A 19,929-nucleotide genomic window follows, 5' to 3' on the forward strand; every position below is an offset into this window, starting at 1 on the left:
ATATAACTTAAGACTTTATATTTGTCTTCCAGCACACATGTATAGGGTTTAAATCTTAGTAGGCGTTTGGCCATGCGTTTTCAAACCGTGGTTTGAAATTATGACCTCAAATCAGCGTTTGGACATGTGTTTTCACTCATGATTTCAAATCATGGTTTAAAATTTTTAAAATATAAAATTTAACCCATAAGTTTATATTTTGTAAAAAAAAATAAATCATAACTTGGTAGATATTTTTAACAATTACCTCCGTCAATCATTTACCAATATCATTAACTTTCACTAACGTCTACCAATCTTTAATTTATGTGGGAGGATTATATTAAAGAGTAGTTACATTACTATTCATGTTAAATTTTCATTTTTATTGAACAAAAATTTGATTAATTGATGTTATATTTTTTAGAAAGGCTTTCTAGTAGTGTACTAATTTTGTTATGAACTATGACTTGCTCATTTGGTAAAATTGTATAAGAATTGAGAATGTTCTGAAAGTTTTCACAATTTGTGAAGTTTTTAAATCGATAAGGAAAAATACAATTGAAAATATCCAAATTGCATGTCCAAACGGGGCCTTAGATTTGTTAATTAGTTTCGTTTTCACAAAAAAAAAATAAAAAAAAAATCAATATTTTAATTTCAGGTATTTATGTCACGTCAACCTTACATCTTCGTCAGTAATTCTTACCGTATATGCTGACCCAAACCTTTGCGGTCAAGTTAGACTTAGGGGTCGTTTGGTTTACACCAGAATGGTCAGACAAACATATCGCAAAGGATTAACTATCACCTATGGAAGCTAATCCCACCATTTTAGTACAAACTTTTGCCCCTAAACTAACTATACATGAGGCTGTAAGATCAAGATGTTTCAACCATTGACTTTCGAAAAGCTGGAATAAAAAATAAAAAAATCTGGAAGTTTTTGCCAATTCTCTCTTAAATGTCGAAATCATAATAGCTTACTTATTTTTCAGTGCTTATACATGAACGGTAATACTCTAAAATACAGAATGGGTCATGCCATTCGTGAAAGGGATGGGTAAAGGGACTAAAAATAACATGGTGTTCAACTGTTCATCTGTGTGCGTGCACAAATTTGGTCCTTCATGTGAGAAATAACAAGTGCAACGTTAAACTTAAACAGCTTTCTTTCTCGTTATACTCTATAGATAAAATAAAAGATTACGATTAGCAACAGTCTATGTTAACTGATTGGTAGTTTGTGCAAACAAATATACAACATCTATTCAAGCTTAAAGTCTTTGACAAGGGCTAAGTTCTTTAAAAGAAAAAAAAAAAAGAAAAAAATTCCTTCCTAGCCACTTGATATCTAGCCACTCTTCTAACTCTGGTTATCAAAGAAATGTGAATGCTTCCATCTTCATATGTTGGAATTATTTCCTGAAGTTAGAATCTATCAAAGTCATGTCTGTGACTGTGAGGTACCTAGCACTAATCCCTTCAATGCAGGCATCAATTCCTCTAACTGTTCCTTTTTGCTCAAAATTCTGTCAGATGTACAATCTTCCTCCTATAGAGAACAGAAAGTTACACAAAATGAACAAATGTGATCCTTAGTAAGTAAAACATTGCAGAGAAACTTTCTTGGAATTGTATAGGGGTACTAGCATTCTTCAACTTTCTTTTGTTTTTTATTTAGAGAACACAAAAGATGATAACAAAAGGACAAGAATAACTCACGTCGCCAGTGGCAGCAGCCATTAGAGCCAAGACGCTCACTGTTCCACTCTGGTAATCAACCAAGGTCTTGAATGCCGATTCATCCAGTTTATCCTGAAAAGTAGTCGTAATAGTAACATTAGTTTTTGGCTAAATTCATTAGAATTTAATAAAATCTCATTAATACCAAGCGCCTTAAATTTGTGAGATGAGTGCTATATGGGACATAGTTTTGCTAGAGGGGCATCCAACTTCCTACTCATCATAACACCATTAGGAGGTCACAAGCAAATACAGATAATTTGCAATTAGAGTATGTAACACTTGTGACCGTTCGGTAATCTACCGTATGTCTTCATTAATGATGACAAGATTTATGCAGTGTAAAAGATATGTAATAGCATCAAGTGTCTTCTCATAATATTAAGGATCATACCTTTAACCGAGAGACACAAGCGGAAATGGCCCTACCAGGAGCCTGAAGAGCTTTTCCATAAACCTATGTATCATAAGGAGTAAAGATCAAAAGTCTGACAAGGATAATCTATAAGGACAATATGCTACAAGAGAGAGAGAGAGAGAGAGAGAGAGGGAGAGAGAGGGGGCTAGCGCTGACCTGTACATAAAGCAGAGATATAACTTGCGGTAAGAGGGCAACTGGATCCGTTTCAGCAGAAACTTGAGATGTCAAATCCTGTAACCAAAAGAAACCAATTATTTAAAGCAGTTAATAGAGTCGAGTAAGCAGTCAAAAAAAAGATGAGAAATTCCAGCCTTTGCATAATTGTGCTCAAGTGAAAAAAGCTTATGCACAACCATATTCAGTGTAAAACTCATCAGCCCTCAAAGTCGATATCATGTAAAACTGAGTGATACCTTGCGATACGAATGCAAAAGGGTTCTTTCCAGTTTCTTGTCGAGCTTCTTCAAAGTCAATCCACTGCAGATATTCCAGACTAAAGATCATTCTTCTTGTTCAATATAGGGGCAAATTAAGCGGATTATGGGAGGTAGAAGAATACGCAATACCTTTCCTCAGCAACTTCTCTCAGTGCCGACATAAATGATTCCACCCGCTGTCAATTGTAAGAACTTAAGTTATAAAGACTCGACATTGTAAGAAAATGCAACACAGATAAATTGTGGTAGTATAACTGGGAAAGTAGTACGATTTTGAGACAAACAAATGTTTGTAGAAACAGAAGCAAGCACAACATTGACTTGAGAAGTGAAAATAATGGGTCAGAAGAATTGTCATATTATTTCCTTCCCTAGGAGAAAAAAAACTCATAGAATCCATGCTGCTGTTAAAAGTAATTGTTTCACATTGATGTCTTAAATGGAAATGTGGTCTGCGAGAAAAGTGTAAGCATAGTATCACAAGATTGGCAATACTTACTGGAGGTGTTAAATAGGGGGGTTGGGCTGAATTTGGTCGGGTCAAAATGGGCTGGGTTAATAAATGCGCGGGCCATTGACCCGCCCAAAAGATGCTGGCGCTTAAATGGGTTGGGCTAATTTTTTATTTTTTTTATGACAAGGGAACCCGCAGTCGCTACCCTTTGGGTGCGCACAGGGTAAACCCCGCTCCTGTACAATAGCTTGCAAACCACACAGGAGAGAGAACCCACACTAGGCAAGCCATGTGCAACGAGCTTGACCCAGAAGGCAAATCCCCTACTTTGGTAGGCAGAGGGTTTCGAACCTGAGACCTCCATTATGAAAGCCCCATGCTCAACCAACTGAGCCACCCTTGCGGATTAGGCTAATTTTTTAAGTACCTAATAAAAAATAAAAAATAAAATCTTTATTATGGCTATATATAACATACAACAACAACATACCCCGTGTAATCCCACAAGTGGAGTCTGGGGAAGGATGTACGCAAACCTTACCCTGCCTTTGTGGGTTAGAGAGGCTGTTTCCGATTAGACCCTTGGCTCGAGAAAAGAAAAGAAAAGAACAGAACAGAATTCGAAGCAGATAGCAAGAAAGTATGACAGCAAAATAGTGGCTAAATATAACATATCACGTTAGAAAAAAATGTCTTTTTGAAAATATTTTGACAAGGTTTCTACGGGTCAATGTGGGCTACATATCAACCCAATTATTAGATGGGCTGAAATTGGGCTATAATGGGCTGAGCTAATAAATGGGGGGGTTATGTTTTCGTGGGCTAATTTTGCCCTAGCTGTTGCATTGGCACTAGAGGCAAACGGTAACTGACCTTTCCTTCTAAAGCTTCAACTGTTGCAACGGCCTTGGCTGACAATACACCTGGCAGACTCTTAGCCTAGATAGCATAAAGTCATAAACATCGATGTTAACATTAGAATTATTCAAAATGCATCATGCTTAAACAATTATTCAAAATGTGTCGCTGTATTTGTAACGGAAGAATAAATGAAAAATTATTTACCAGAGCAATTCTATCTCCAGCGCTAAGTGAAATAGACTCGGGAGTTTGAGGCTCAACCGGAACTCCATTTTTCAGTTTATTGAGCAAATCCTGAGTAAAAAATAAAATAGGAAGGCAGAACAAGGGGATTTTGAGTTCACAAAGACCAATACTAGACAACTATTAAAAGTAGTACTTAGCATAGTCTTACCAGGTTAACCAATAGAGTATCAACCATTGAGGTTCCTGTGGTACGCAAAAGATGCTTGTGTAAAAGAACCTATGCATATAAGAGAAGCTATAATAAATTCGATACTTATGAACAAAAGGAGAAACTACTAAGTAATGGAGCTGGATAACTTACCGAAGTTGATTGATCATCTTCAAACAAATCGAGGGCTTTTTCATAAAGCTGCATGTTCAAAAACGACTGCAACAGAATATCAGAAATTAAATCCAATCACAATATAGTATATGACTTCTCCAAAACAAAAGGAAATAAATATTCACGTATGCAGCTGAGTTTAAACAAAGAAAGAAAACAGAAGCACACGTACGGCGGGCAGAATGAACAATGGCAAACACAAGATTTTACACAAGCAACTTTTTTTGTAAGTGGATTTGGCTCTAGGACAATGTTGGTTTTAAGGCTTTACTTCCTATCTCAAATTGACATTTACCTTGTATTATTTTTATGAGGTGTCGGCCTATTTTATATAAGATTTTGTTTTTAAGGAAAATGTATTTACACACACATATCCAATGTTCATTAAAGTGGGAGTAGCCATGACTATCCATAGCTTACCTCATCAAGTTTCTTTTGCAAATTATCAAGTAGTTTTTTCATTTTTTGGGAATTATCAGTGAAAGCAGCCTTTCTTCTTTCCTTCCATGAATTTAGGAGCAAAGGTCTCAGATGTCTTGCTAAAGGCAAAAGAATCATCTCTGGGTCATCCAGACCTGCGGTGGAGCAAATGGAAATTAGAGTGTAAATGCAGTTACGAATGGATCGCTAGACAGCTATAATACTCTGAGAAAAGAGAGATACTTGCAGTCCAATGCCTTTCAGTGATCTAATTTACAAAATAGCCAGCAAATGTATAGTTTTTGTATATTAAGTGTGTACGTGTATATATACACACACATATAATATACATAATAAGTTCATATGCTTTGTATATTTTGGCTAGCGCCTGTAATTAATTCTGGCCGAGGGGCCAAAAATGAAAAGAACTCTAATCACACTGTACCTTGTTCTTCAAAGTCAGGATTGAGAGATGTGATCTTCTGAATTACCCATTCTTCGGAAATAGCAAGGCTATCCTCATCCTTTCTAGCACCTGATGACGTTTGTGAGCCAGATGACACCTTACCTTTCCTCTGACTTTTCTTAGATTTACTAGGGGCAGATTCCTGGTAATCTGCCCCTGTTTCAGCTTGCGCCGTCTTAGTATTCCCAGATGATTTTCCTTTTTTCTTCTTAGATCCTTTCTCCGATGCCTGTTTGCTGATACCAGCATCACTGCTTGTCTCATTTACTTCACTGGTGCTATTATCACGAGACTCATCTACAGGCCCAGCACCGACAAGCCCTGGAATGCTTAATGTTTCCATCTCTTTTTCCATCCGATCAAACAGATCCTATTAAGAAATTTAACCCAAAAAAAGAGACAAGATTGAGATATTAGCACTTCCACAGAAGGTTAGCGATATAATCTTTGAATTGAAATCAGATTTTTAAAATAAAAGCTGCCAATAACTTTTAGAGAGTGCAAATTATTACCTTGACAAAGCCGTTGCTAAAAATATATGAATCCCCCAAGATAAGTGCTTTATTCGACTGAAAAGCAAAACCAAGATTGTGAGATCACATGACGTGAGAAAAGAATGCATTCTCTATAAATTGTCAGTGCACGATTGTCATGCACAATCCAAATGCTACATAGGTTTGCATTATCCCACAAGAAAAGGTTGCAAAAAATAAGCACGCATATGAGAATCACTTGCACACGAAGTACAAAAAGGATAAAACCTAAGAAGCATGCGTACAAGAGAAGCAATGAAGCATCACCTTTTGTGCTGTTTGAACCGATGGACATAGTGACAGAATCTTAAACGCATCTTGGCTACCAAAGGAACTGGGTAAAACTGAAAGCGAATCAATCCTGCAACAATTTAAGCAGATCAACAGAAGTCACATCTTTCTACTCCGTACACACAACTGCCAATTCAATGACAATATTTGGGTTCATCGAACAAATAAACAGATGAAAAAATGAGAAGATCATGAAACAGCACCACTTGTTCCTTTCCAAGTTCCAACTTAGCTATCGGATGGAACTTTGTTGTAAGATGTAAAGAGGAAAATTTTGAGGTTTTTAACATAAACGCATTCAAAAGTGTAGATCCTACTTAAATGTTTTGATGAATTAAGACTTCTAGTTTGTAGGCAACGCAAAATTAAGAAGGGTTAAAAAGTGAAAGATACACTTTTATATTGGCGATGAAAGAATGTGGATAACTTAAAACATGGGTATATGAAGGATAAGAGATCTTTTTCATCTATGAACTGCTATTTTATCAACATTTATCAATGTGCTTTGACTACTAAAAGGTTTTAAGGAAAAAAAGAGAATCTCCAATCGCTCATAATTCAAAAAAGGAGAATGTGAGATAAACAAGAAGAAAGGAGAAAAAAGAATGGGAAGTAGATCAATGACTATATAAGGTCATCAAGGATTAGGAAGAGATTTAAGTTTTGCCTTTGGTACACATACAAGATTGCTGCAGTGTCCAGCAATAAAAGCTACCTTCCTTATCAAAATAAATTTAGAAAAGAACATAATGGTCAGCAAGGATCAATATTAGCTGAAATGCAGTTTACCAAGTTAAATGAAACACGATAAAATACAATGGGATAGGATGAGCTCAAATTTCATGCCTCTTGGCAAATTTGTTGACCTAGAACCACGAAGGTAATAAGATTTTAAGTCAACAGAAACAACTTTACAGATTAAGTTCGTTGTGCATTTTCTGAAAGAAGTCAAAATAACTCCTCCCACTTAGGGACCCTTACCAGCTATTACGTTCTATGGCATCCTCAACAGCGGCATCCAACATCTCAATTATTGAAGGGTGAGCGAACGTAGAGTCGAGAGATATACCATCTGGATATCTGGACTAAAGTGGCATTCATGACCAGAACTTAATTAGAAAAAATCCAAGGAACACATGCAGCTAGGCAAAAACAAAGAAAAATACCTGCAGGAATTGAGAAGGTTGCGGAATCCCAAGTTTTTGCAGAGCTTCATAAGTAATAAAAGAATTCTGCATTACCAAAAAAGAAAGTCATATATAATCACTTAAAAGGATCAACAAAAAATATTTAGAAAGATTTGAGTTTATTTAGTAAAACAGTCATTTACGTTCCTTCAGAGTAAGGAACCCCTTTCACTTCTCTATCTGAATAGGCTGTAATAAGTAATATAAAATATATTCTTTGGAGATAAAAGAATTGTCTTTTATTTGTGTACAACTTGGTCTACAAAAGCTTTATCTGGTCATATCAATACCTATATTTGCTTCTACGAGGACAAAAATCTTTTCTTCTAATCACTTGGCATCAAATTTTAAAAATAAAGATTCTAATGAAATATATGCCTCTAGACAAACTACATAGAGTCTCCCTAAGGGATAAGAGTATCCAGATGAACGTGTTTTTCTTCGTTGAGCCATAGAAACACTCAGGTGTTTGAACTTGTTCAGGAGATATCATCTAACTCCAGAAACAAATGATACAGCCAGCAAAAAAGGTAGCCACTAAAAATAACTTCCCTTAAGTAACTGAAATGAAAAGTTCATCTCCAACTTCAAAGATATAAAGGTGCACCAACAAGTACTACTGGATCACATTGGAAAATTTGCATGTCGAAGGAAGGAACTAGAAGTTTAGGTCAAACATTAGTAGAAGGACAGTACAGATACCCACCTGCGAAAAGAAGGAATCTACACAGTCCTTTTGAGCCGTGGCAAAGACCTGAAGAAATGAAACAAAGGTAGAACAGCCAAAAAGAGTTATTGCGCACAAAAGAAAAGTGCAAAGACATAAAATTGAGATATAACACACAATAAATTAGGTCACATACGGAAGGTGTCCAATGAACTCCAGCACGAAGAGAGCCGAGAATCTCGCCTTCTTTGACTAAGCCATTAAACATGGACTGGAAAAATGAAGATTCAACAGCAACACCAACAGCTCCATCCATCTCTTGCAGTAAACTCTGCAAGAAGTTCCATAACGCTGACGTGTTCATTGGAACAAAAATACCCCTAGCTGCACCACGGACCATTGCACTTACACGAGCAACATAGGCTGGTGTATACAATTGCCCACCTTCAAGCCTACCTTTTATCTAAGCAATCCATACAAACATGTTAAAGCCTCCACTACATAAATTCAACCCTACTAAGTCACACCAAAAAGATAGAAATTTACCAATGTTCCAAGACGAGGTTCAAGAATGGAGACTACTAACTCAGACCCAACTTGTAGTTGTCCTGCTATTTCAGCAATGGCAATTTGGCTACATTCTTGAAGTCTTTCATTGATTTCTTCAGCCGCTGTATCCCAATAAGTATTCGAGATAATTTCCCCATTAATTAACATGAGGGATGAGTCATGGGATACTACATGATGTGCTTGTTTCTCAACATGGTACAAGTCTACCCCCGTAGAGTCAGCTAAATCAATCAACGAAATACGTCCCAGTTTGTTGATCTCTGCCACAATTTCATTTCTCAATTGCTCCTAAAATTCACCCATAACTACAGTTAAACGACACCCAATGAAGAAAAGATCATAAGACCCACATATAAACAAAATTAAACATCAGCACCATAAAAAAAAAAATGAACGAATTTTTATTATAAACCATAAAAATCAAACTTTCTATGCTATCATTTCACTTCTCAACTGCTCCTAAGTCCTATAACACACCCGCATAACTACAATTAAACAACACCAGTAAACAAAATTCATAAAACCCATCTACCAACATAACAAAACATCACCACCATAAGAAATCTAAAACCCATATTCAAAAGTTTTGATTAACAAATCAGATGCTTTAGGTGGGTTTTATGCCACAATTAACAACACCAATACACAAAATTCATAAAACCCATATACAAACATAACAAAACATCGCCACCATAAGAATAATCTTGAATTTTTTCAATCTAAAATTCCCATAAAAATCAAATCTTTTTTTCACAATTTTTTATTTAAAAATAAAACACTCAGATGCTTTAGGTGTTTCTATGCCACCATTTCACTTCCAAACTGCTCCTAAGTTCTATAACTACAATTAAACAACACCATTAAAGAAAACTCATAAAACCCATATACAAACACAACTAAACATAGCCACCATAACAAAAATCTTGAATTTTTTCAATCTAAAAACCATAAAAATCAAATCTTTTTATTTATTTTTTCAAAAAAAAAAAAATCATAAACTTCTAAACTGCTCCTAAGTCCTATAACACAATTAACAACACCAATACACAAAACCCATATACAAACATAACAAAACATATCCACCATTAGCAAAATCTTGAACTTTTTTTAATCTAAAAACCATAAAAATCAAATCTTTCCATAAAAAATAAAAAAAAAGGTGTATACAGGGGTGATGTATTCTTTGCCAGTGATAGTATGAAGAAGGTCAAAGTCAATGATTTGAAGCTGATGAAGTTTCTGCACCAATTCCACTACGTTACGCTCTGATAATCGTACTGTGGATTTAACTTGTTGTGCTAATTCAAATTGTTTTTGCAATTCTAGCAATTCTTCATCCATCTCTCTCTCTCTCTTTGGTGAAAAAAACTTTGATCAGAGTGATAGAAAGAGATGGTTGTGGAGTTGAGAGATATTGGGCCACTTTACACTTTTCTGCTATTTTTGGGCTCAACCAGCTTGTACTCTACCAACAAAAAATTGTTTGGATTGGCCTTTTATATGGACTGGTCTTTATTTTTTATCACTACTTCTCATTTAATGAAATGTGCCAAAGTATCTTTATTAGCTGGTCTATAGAATTAGAGATTCGGGTTTGAATCCCGGCGAAAAAAAAAAAAGGAAAAAAAAAAATCGCAAGGTAAGATTTTATAGCAAATTATGTCTATTTGGACAAAAGTTATGTTTTAAGGCATAGTTTCTATGTAGTTTCTTTTCTGGTATAGTTTTATAGTATAATTTAATTTCTACAAAACTATGTCGAACAAGGCATACTTTCTACATAACTACATAGAAATTATGACTTGTGGCGTAGTTCTGTAGGATAACTTAATTTTTATAGAACTATGCCGAACAAGGCATAATTTACATAGAAACTATGTCTTAAGGCATAACTTTTGGCCGAATAAGCATAATTTGCTATGAAGTCTTGCCTTCCGATTTTTTTTTTTTAAATACTCTGCTGAGGTTCGAACCAGAATCTCAGGAATATTTTCAGCCACTTAAAGTGCCGAAAGGAAAAAAATTAAAGACCAACGATTTGAGGGACGAAAATTAAAGACCACTCCTGAAATAGGGCATTTGTACGAATGACCCGTCTACGAAGGGTCATTTGCACTTTGGTCCCTATGTTGTGCTGGTATTTAATTTTTGTCCCTAAAATTGGCGGTCTTTAATTTTTGTCCTTCTGTATTGGCACGGCATGAATTAAATTTCAATATGCATAATTAACATTTAGCTTCGACATATGTATCATACCACTCCACAAGTTATGCCGAACAAAGCAAAACTTTCAACATTCAACATAATTTTAAAATACTACATAACTTAATTCCTACAGAACTCGTGAAAGTTCAGTTTTTTAAGATAAAAATATTACATAATTTATGCCGAATGAAGCAGGTTTGAATATTTTTATTAAATAAACAGAAAGGACAAAAATTAAAAATCACAAATATGAGTGGCAAAAATTAAAGACCAGTCCGTATGAAGAACAATCCGTGCAAAAATTTGACTACTTTTGTGCTATTATTTGGGCTGAACGACCTTGTAGACTGGTGCCATTATTGGGCTCAAAGACAAACTGGGTGTTGGGTTTTGCGAATTGCCCTTCTTTTGGGTGGTCTTTAAATTTTGCCCCTCATATTTGAAATCTTTAAATTTTCGCCTTCTAAATCTCACGGTTCCGTGTTCGAACCTCCACACGGTCAAAATTTAAAAAAATTCGCAAGATGAGTTTAAATTTCGCTATGCCCCCACCGATACACACTTGTGAAGGAATTACCAAAAAGTTATGCGGACCCGTGATACTTATGCCTTATGGGCGATTTGGCATAAGTATGCCGGTTCGGCATAACTTTGTAATTCCTTCACAACTTTATGCCGGGTACGGCATAAAAGTTTTCCCATTAAAAGTATGCCCCCACCGACATAAACTTATTAAGGAATTACCAAAGTTATGCCGGACCCGGCATACTTATGCTAAGTCTACCCATGAGGCATGAGTATGCCGGGTCCGGCATAAATTTGGTAATTCCTTAACAAGTATATGCCGGTTCCGGCATACACGCGACCCAAACCTTACCTTGCAATTTTTTTTTTAATTTATCCTTGAGCGGGGGTTCGACCTCAGAACCTCATGATTTCTGCGTGAACGCTCAGAGTTGCAATGTGAAGGGCAAAAATTAAAGACTAGCAATATGAGGAGCATAATTTAAAGACCACAAACATGAGGGGAAAAATTTAAAGACCACCCCAAAAGAAGGGCAATCCGCGCAAAAAAATGTTTCAAAGTCAATCCTAAAGTAATGGGCAATTCGCGGGAATGTCCTTATTTTGGAGTGGTCTCTAATTTTTGTCCATTAAATTGGTGGTCTTTAATTTTTGTCCTTCGTTAGAATTTTTTTATTTCGGATTCGAATTCCCGCTTAGTCAAAAATTTTAAAAAAAAATCGCAAGGCAGAGTTTGGATTTGCAAGACAAAGTTTTGCATGATTTGGGCAAAGTTAAAACTCTGCCTTCAAAATTCTGCCTTAAGGCGGTGTTTTGGAGGCAAAATTCTGAGGCAGAATTTTTAAGGCAAGGCAGAATTTTGAAGGCAAAAGTATGCCTTGCGATTTTTTTTTTTTTTTTTTACTGAGCTGGGGTTCGAACCCAGAACAGGCAAAGGGCAAAAATTAAAAACCACCCCAGAAGAAGGACAATTCGCGCAAAAAAATGAAAGTAATTTAGATCGACAATATAAATTTGGGTCATTTGCACCTTGGTCCCTATTTTGTGCTGGTTTTAGTTTTTGCTCTCAAGGCAAATAACTTTTTTGTGGGACATAAATTTATACAGTCAAACCTCTCTATTACAGCATCGTTGGGTTCAAAATTTTGTGGGCGTTATAGAGAATTGTTGTTATACACATATAACAACATTGACATTTAAATAATATTTTGCTGTTATAGGCAAAAAAGATGCATAAAATCTAAATTTTCATTTTTAATTGCCAAATTCTAAGCTTAATCACACTTTGTATAATGAAGGAAAATCTTTTAATGATGACAATATATATATATATATATATATATATATATATATATATATATATATATATATATATATATATATATATATATATATTCTCATATGATATTTTTTGTCATAAATATTGTATTAAAGAATCAAATATTTGGTCAAAATCTCTACACTTATTATTAGTAATCATAGATATTCTATTTTTATAAAGATGGTTAATTATTATATTACCAAAAAAAAAAAAAAAAAAGATAGTTGTTATATGGGGGCTAATTTTACAGAGAGCGTATTATTATAAAGTTGATTGTTGTTGTTATAGGTGAATGCTGTTATAGAGAAGTAAAATATAACATAAAAAATCGGTTCCGAAAAAATTTGGCCGTTATAGAGAGGTGTTGTTATATGCGGATGCGTTTATAGAGAGGTCTAACTGTATTCGCACATCTTAATATCCCACAAGTTATGCCCCGCGTCCTTACAGAGTGTGTGCGTCGTTAGGCATAAGTTCAATTTTGAAGGGCAAAATTTTTAAAAACCAGTCCAGTTGAAGGGAAACCGTGCAATTTCTTCTCTAAATTTGTGGGTTTAAATTTTATGTGTAAATAACTTTTTACACTGTCAGGTCAACAACGGATATCTATATGTAAGTATTCTTAAAATATGAGATTTGAAATTTTAAAAATAAGATATGTTATTTGCTACAATAGATAAATATGACCAGATGATATAACATTAATTATTTACACTGACGATGTATATTACTTAAACTCCAATTTTTATTTTTTTAACGTTCATTCTATCAAAGTCAAATTATTTTTGTAGTGGCTGTCGACTAATTATTAATCACAATACTACATCATATTTTTAAATTTTATGTTTGGAATCGACTAACATTGCAGAGGGGATCTTACTAGCACAATTGGTTGATCACCTAAAATTTTACCTAGTTGAGGTTCGATTTCTCACCTTGTGAAAAAAAAAATAACTATCATTGCGGATTCATTATAATTGAAATTCGTGTTTCAATTTAAAAAAGAGATTTTTTTTTCCATCCGGTGTCCGGTACCCGTATTGGAGCCCGACTATATCCGGATTTGTGTTGCGTAGAGCCCCATTTGGGGGAAAGCGCTCCCTGTGAAGGATTTTTCCATACCTAGAGCTCGAATCCGAGACCTCTGATTAAGGGAGGAGCAGCCCATCCGCTGCACCATATCCTTTGATGGTTAAAAAAAAAAAAAAAAAAAAAGGTAGAGAGATGGAGAGATATTACTAGATGACTTCTTTATATTTTGATTTTGAAGTCCGTTCTTCATTATCCTTGCAAGTTATATTTGATTATGTAAATTGGATGTGATTATCTTAATAAATAACTAAATATAGTTATACAATTAATTCAAAGTTTTCTTTGTTTAAGTAAAGCAAAAATTGACATTTAAAGAAATATTTGTCTCTGCTACTCCGTTTAATATCATTAATGCCGAAGCGGATATTCTTATACATAACCGATTTCATGATCAAATGTTTAATTAACAACACATGGTTAATCGTCACTTTTTCCCCCCAAAGTATTACTACTATTTTTTCTTCCCCCAAATTACTACTACTACTTTATATTTGCATACACACTGGTAAGAATAGGCTGACAACATTAACAAACATAACATGTTCTTACCCGGTATGGTTCTTGCAAAACAACAAATTATAATGCCAATGACTAATGGTCTAATCCAATAGCAATTATTGGATGTAAAAGAAGAGTTTTAGGACTACCATCTATAATAAGTAATTGGTCGACAAAAGAAAAGGAAAACTCGGTTTATAATAAGTAATTTTAAGAGTATATATATATATTTTTTTTTTGATCAATCCAAGTGATACTTTTTTTTTCTTTAATTTCATTCGCGTGACGCCCAGGCAGACGTGCCCTCGGCCTAATAGTTTCGGGTGCAATTTACGTTTAAAGACTCGATGATTCACGGTATTCTGGAATAAACACCAAGTATCGCATTTCACTACGTTCTTCATCAATGCGAGAGCCGAGATATCCATCGCCAAGAGTCGAGGTGATACTTTGTTAAGTACCATGTTTGGTGACTAATAACCATTGTGAGATATTAAAAGTAGCGGGAAAGTTTCATTTTGTAGGGGACAATATTCTCCTATATTACCCTTCAGAAAAATAGGTTTTATTAATGTTTAGCAAAGAAATGGATAGGCTAGGGGACCGAGAAAAATGAAATCTGTACAATTTTGCAAAGTTCAAGAGCATATTTTGATAATTTCACATAGTTTAGGGACAAATTTGATCATTTTCTCTTGTGAAAATGGCCATGTTGGAAAGCTTTAGCCATTAATTTAAGGACATATTTTGACCAATATTATAACGGCAGGGGCATATTTTACCCCAACTACTAGCGGATGGTAAAGTTAAACTATTACATAAAGTTCAATGGCATATTTAGACCTTTCCCCTTAAAATATACTCTCTCGTACAAGTTGTTTGATTGTTTGACCTATTATGAAAGTTTAATAGGTTAATTGATTGTGTACATTATAAAGCAACTTAAAGAATATTAAAACAATAGTTTGAAAAAGTAGTTTGATAAAAAAACAATACATCAAAGATTGTAATTTAATTTAATAATTGAAAGAATAATTTCTTGGAAGTTACAAAAGTTGTATAAAATAATAATATCAGGCTTATAATTTTTTTTAAAACATCTCAAAATTGAAAGAAAAAGAAATCATATAAATCACGTTGAAGTCACAACCGACTCTTGCAACATCAATTATCATCATCATTATTATGGAAATTCCATCCTCTACTTGAAAGTAATGGTAGTTGGTATGGAACAACTGCTGTCTGCAATAAATTCTTTGTCTATACAAGTTCTTAGCTTTCGGCTAAAATAACACTAGAAATTTGAAAAAGGAAAAAAAAGAATCTCACTTGATTGAGTATTCGTATCGCCAATTAGTAAGTTGGAGGTTCGAGCCGTGTAAAATAGCACCACTTTCAAAATTTTCCACCAAAATGATGGTTGAAAAACAAATTTCAATTGTCAAATCCCCCCTTAAACTTGAAGAAAAAAGAAGTTACAATATCTTATATAGCATACATTTTGAATTCATTGTTGTCATCAGAAAGGACTGAATCAGACCCTTCCATAGACTTACTAGCCAAAGAGTTCTTTCTCATGCTCCTCTTGTTTGATGACTCAATCCGATGCCTAATGACCCAATATAACATTACAACTATTGTTGAAGCCATTATAGTTGCTCCAAGAATTGTCACAATAACCGCCATCAGCCTATAACGCGTGCCAACAACAACAAACGATAGCGCCAAATATGCCACTGATACAAACACACATGCCGTCCACATTAGCTTGTTTATGATTGACATCAACTGCCTCTTTGCTTTGCTTTCTATCACAATCACTGTTGTTTGCACAACCACAACTGCTAGTGAGATGAATAATGCGATGGAGTCGAAGACAAAGAACACAAGGAAGCCAGGGTGGTTCGATATGTTTGCTTCTCCGATTATATGGCCTTCTGGGAGGTTATCCGGATCCATATAATATTGCCCTGGCACTTGAAATATTCCCGCAAAGGCAACCGTGGCAATAAGTACAGCTACTACAGTGGTTGAGTTGATCGCATTATTAAGCCCCTCTCGATGCATCTTGTGAAGCCGCTTAGCAATGCCTTGTATGCGTTTTCTTGTCTGTTTTGTGTGTTTTAACTGATCGTGCACCTCGTGCTTAATGTCACTGACGGTTTGCTTTAGTTCTCTTGCAGGGTTCGTTGCCTGTGGTTTGAGGATTTTGGCACTCTGAACGCCATATTCCTTCAGGATGGCTACGGTCTCAACCTGTGACATTTTCTCAGCAGTGTCGAGAGCTGTCTCGTGTGACCTATTGATAACTTTCGTGTCTGTTTCACTCTGCCCTAGCAGCAATTTAACCATCTGCATAAGTATAAACAAGTGAGATCTCCAATATCATCAGCACTTCCTCTTCATTTTATATTATCAACAATTTGGCTCATGATATATGAAGTAACAGGTACAAGTGGCCTCGCTAATTTTTTGGAAGAATATAAGCAAGCAGAGATAAAATTAGTCTAACATGGCTATCAAAGTGAGTGAGCAATGAACAAGATACATATTTTGGGGCTCTTTAGCTGAAACTAACATCAAGAGCCTATCAGTATAATCAACAAAAGAAGGCCATTTTGTCTTTTTTCAAGTGCAAGGGGAACATCAATATTGACACACTAATGACAGAAGTAGACACAAAAAGGGTATAAAATTTTGTCTCTAAGAAAAAGGTGCAAAAAGAACAGAAATATCCTCAAATCCCTGGTTGCAAAAAGCTCAGTAGGTGTTAAAACAAATGTTTGAGGTTAAAAATGCAGGCTGGAAATATCTTACAGCCTTCGTTTTCTGTCCCAGGAGAAAATCTAGGATTCAGGGTCTCATTCTTACATCAGTAGATAAATGACATTTCCACAAACTTCGTGCACACGTTGCATTCATAGTGACTGGTTTCTATTTCTTTCTCATTTTATTTTTCTAAAGGACTGTTTTACCATTGTAGCAATCTCAGGTCAGTCTGTACTATTCCACTATTCTCTTCCGATGTTATGTAGTCAAACGCAGATCCAGGATTTAAAGTTTATAGGTTCCTACAAGGACCTCAGGTTAATATACAATAATGACTGGGTTCACAATCGAACATTTATATAGAACTAGTGGATTTCTTAATACAAATGTAGTGTTTGAACAGAAGTTACTGGGTTCACGTGAACTTGTAGGAATAAAGCTAGATCCGCCCCTATATGTAGCGACGCTAAATTTAACAGGATAGCAAAAGGGGAGCAGAATATTGCGCTAAACAAAGTCCTAAAAACTAACTAGAAAATGTTTTCATCTCTTGTTCAGGTAAACAACGAATACTCGTTAACTAAAACATCAGCAGTACGGTAAGAAGTTTTAGATGAAACATACCTCAGCCCTCCCTTTCCGAGCTGCAATATGCATCGGTGTGTTTCCCTTATTGTCGACCATGTTAACTAATGAAGGATCAGCTTTAATCAGTTCCTCCACAACCTCGAGATTTTGTCCTTTGACAGCCATGTGAAGTGCGGTCTGTCCCTTATTATCCATCCGTGTTGCGATCCCCGGCTCCTTACTCAAAAGAGCCTTCAATACCTTCAAATGTCCGTTTCTTGCAGAAGAATGCAGCGCTGTTTTCCCGTTACTTTTAGCTATAGTAGCCAAACTGCTTTGTGCCTCCAAGAGAAAATTCACAACCTCTATGTGCCCTTGGTTCGCTGCTGTATGCAAAGCTGTCGTATTTGATACATCAACAGTCATCGCGAGCTCGGGATGTGCTTCCATTAGTATCTTCACCACATCTGCAACATTACCAAAATGAACAAAGCAAGTTCATACAAAATTTCATACATTAGACATCAGAAAAATGGAAAGGCTAAAATGGTGTTAGCTAGAGGCAGATGGAGCTTGCATACTATAGGTTCAACTGAACTCAATCTTTTCTAGAGATTTTCCATTTGGCCTGTTGCCCTAAATTAATTACGGGGGCTAGCCAAAATATACAAAACTTATACACTGATTATGTATATCATATGAATATTTATGTATATTTTGTGTATACGATATGTATATTATATGTATATGTATACTTAATTTACAAAACCTATTCATTTGCTGGATATTATTCTTTTGAGCGGTCAAAAAATGTAGTTATCCCTATTTTTCTACATGGAACATATGGTATATACCAAAAAGCTACTAAAAGTTCAACAAATATTAAATTATGAACCCATAATTCAATAGACTATGAATTTCATGCGAAGAGCTATAAAGTTTAAATCCTAAATCCGCCTCTGATGCTAGCAAAAACATCGACAACTTACCCATATCTCCTTGTTTGGCAGCAATATGCAATGCATCAAATCCGTTCCTCGCTTTAATTCCAGCTGCAACAAGATCATAGTAGATGATCATCTCCCTAACAACCTCATAGTAACCATATTCAGCCGCAACATACAAGGGGGTCTCTCCAGCTGAATTTTGCTTTATCAACAACTCTGCCAATTCTTGCTCGCTTGTCTCCTCGATAGTATTTTTTATCGCGACGAGATTTCCAGCTCTAGCTGCTGAATGCAACGCACTATCGTCGCGTTTGCCTGTTAATTGTTTGGTCATCTTTTTCCGAGGAGTAGTAGGTTGAGCTGCTGGTGTCTCCATCCTGTTAAAAGTGCTCAAGAAATTCCCACAATGCTAATGTTGAACCAATATCCTCTTTTTTCTTTCCTTCAAACACTCAAATCAACAATCATATATTTCAACTATGAAAAACTTTATTCTATAATCACACATTTCTGGATGCATCAAATGCCAAAATCTTGAATTTCACTCACATTCCCTTTTCACGATTGAGCAATTATCAATACCCTGGCAACAACACACAAAAAAAAAGTCATTAAAATATTTTTTTTCCCTGCATGAAGAAAGGCATTCTTTTTTAAATCTTTGACCTTTAATTCATGAATTCCAATACACTAGCTAGCCTGCATTAAACAAAAAATGAATATTTGCTATCTTATGTTATGTCTATTGTCTTGTTCTCATTCCTAAGTGCATTACACCATTAAAAATGCCAATTAAGATGCAGAAAAAAAAAAGGATTTTGTTTTACCTTTTTGCACCTTCTGAATCTTCCACTTTTTTGCAATTTCCTGACAAAAATTTCAAGAACTCCACCAAAAGAAAGCTGTTTTTTTTTTTCCTATGAAAACAACACCTATATATTGGTTATGAGAAATGGAAAAAAGGTTCTAAATGTATTAGGATCCTTAGAAATTGGCAAAAAAAAAAAAAATGCTAGAGACAAAGGGACATCAAAATGGCACATGCATTCAACAAACAAAATTAAAATCACCACCCTGAGTTCTTGAACAAGAAGGGAAAAAAAAAAAAAAAAGAACCAAAAGAATGGAACTTTTTTTTTGAAGTTGGTGGTGATGATTTAAAAATTGAGAATCACATTTAAAATATTAATGGTCTTCTTATTTTTATTATTTCTTTCAAAAATTTGAGTTGACTCAGAAGAAAAATTATACTCTCTGTGGTTGGTGAATAATTTCACTAACCATATTACCAGAAAGTCCATAACCACACACATATATATATATATATGTGTGTATCACGCGCTCTTAGAAGTCAGAAGCATTTGTGTGAGGCACCAAATAAAATATTTCTAGAATCGCAAAGTTT

The 19,929-nt window shown here is 35.1% G+C and overlaps 2 protein-coding genes and 1 non-coding gene across 3 annotated transcripts; all 3 read right to left on the reverse strand.

The window, feature by feature from the left end:
* Positions 1-1,174: 1,174 nt before the first annotated feature.
* LOC132065692 (E3 UFM1-protein ligase 1 homolog) lies at positions 1,175-10,061 on the reverse strand. The gene is made up of 20 exons (XM_059459199.1): positions 9,768-10,061; positions 8,577-8,888; positions 8,227-8,493; positions 8,070-8,117; positions 7,343-7,408; positions 7,158-7,261; positions 6,153-6,246; positions 5,865-5,921; positions 5,332-5,722; positions 4,887-5,041; positions 4,446-4,511; positions 4,293-4,361; positions 4,103-4,192; positions 3,911-3,976; positions 2,713-2,759; positions 2,560-2,623; positions 2,300-2,377; positions 2,120-2,182; positions 1,705-1,797; positions 1,175-1,534 (listed from the first exon to the last, which is right to left on the reverse strand). The coding sequence occupies exons 1-20, from the start codon at positions 9,939-9,941 to the stop codon at positions 1,427-1,429; spliced, it is 2,412 nt and encodes an 803-aa protein (XP_059315182.1). The 5' UTR covers positions 9,942-10,061; the 3' UTR covers positions 1,175-1,426.
* Positions 10,062-14,524: 4,463 nt separating this feature from the next.
* On the reverse strand, positions 14,525-14,680 carry LOC132065825 (5.8S ribosomal RNA). The gene has a single exon (XR_009416802.1). It is a non-coding gene; the product is annotated as a 5.8S ribosomal RNA (ribosomal RNA).
* Positions 14,681-15,416: 736 nt separating this feature from the next.
* On the reverse strand, positions 15,417-19,845 carry LOC132065693 (ankyrin repeat-containing protein At5g02620-like). The gene is made up of 5 exons (XM_059459200.1): positions 19,352-19,845; positions 19,074-19,107; positions 18,567-18,966; positions 17,635-18,044; positions 15,417-16,593 (listed from the first exon to the last, which is right to left on the reverse strand). The coding sequence occupies exons 3-5, from the start codon at positions 18,898-18,900 to the stop codon at positions 15,727-15,729; spliced, it is 1,611 nt and encodes a 536-aa protein (XP_059315183.1). The 5' UTR covers positions 18,901-18,966; positions 19,074-19,107; positions 19,352-19,845; the 3' UTR covers positions 15,417-15,726.
* Between the last annotated feature and the right edge of the window lie 84 nt (positions 19,846-19,929).

The sequence above is a fragment of the Lycium ferocissimum genome, chromosome 7 (assembly GCF_029784015.1).
Source record: "Lycium ferocissimum isolate CSIRO_LF1 chromosome 7, AGI_CSIRO_Lferr_CH_V1, whole genome shotgun sequence".
Taxonomy (NCBI): Eukaryota; Viridiplantae; Streptophyta; class Magnoliopsida; order Solanales; family Solanaceae; genus Lycium; species Lycium ferocissimum.

Coding starts and splice junctions, on each gene's coding strand:
- LOC132065692 (XM_059459199.1), bottom strand. CDS start 9,941: ATGGATGAAGAATTGCTAGAATTGCAAAAACAATTTGAATTAGCACAA. Junction 8,889..9,767: donor GCAAAGAATACATCACCCCT/GTATACACCTTT, acceptor GGTGAATTTTAG/GAGCAATTGAGAAATGAAAT. Junction 7,409..8,069: donor TAGATTCCTTCTTTTCGCAG/GTGGGTATCTGT, acceptor TTGGTAATGCAG/AATTCTTTTATTACTTATGA.
- LOC132065693 (XM_059459200.1), bottom strand. CDS start 18,900: ATGGAGACACCAGCAGCTCAACCTACTACTCCTCGGAAAAAGATGACC. Junction 18,045..18,566: donor TGCCAAACAAGGAGATATGG/GTAAGTTGTCGA, acceptor GTAATGTTGCAG/ATGTGGTGAAGATACTAATG. Junction 16,594..17,634: donor CTCGGAAAGGGAGGGCTGAG/GTATGTTTCATC, acceptor ATACTTATGCAG/ATGGTTAAATTGCTGCTAGG.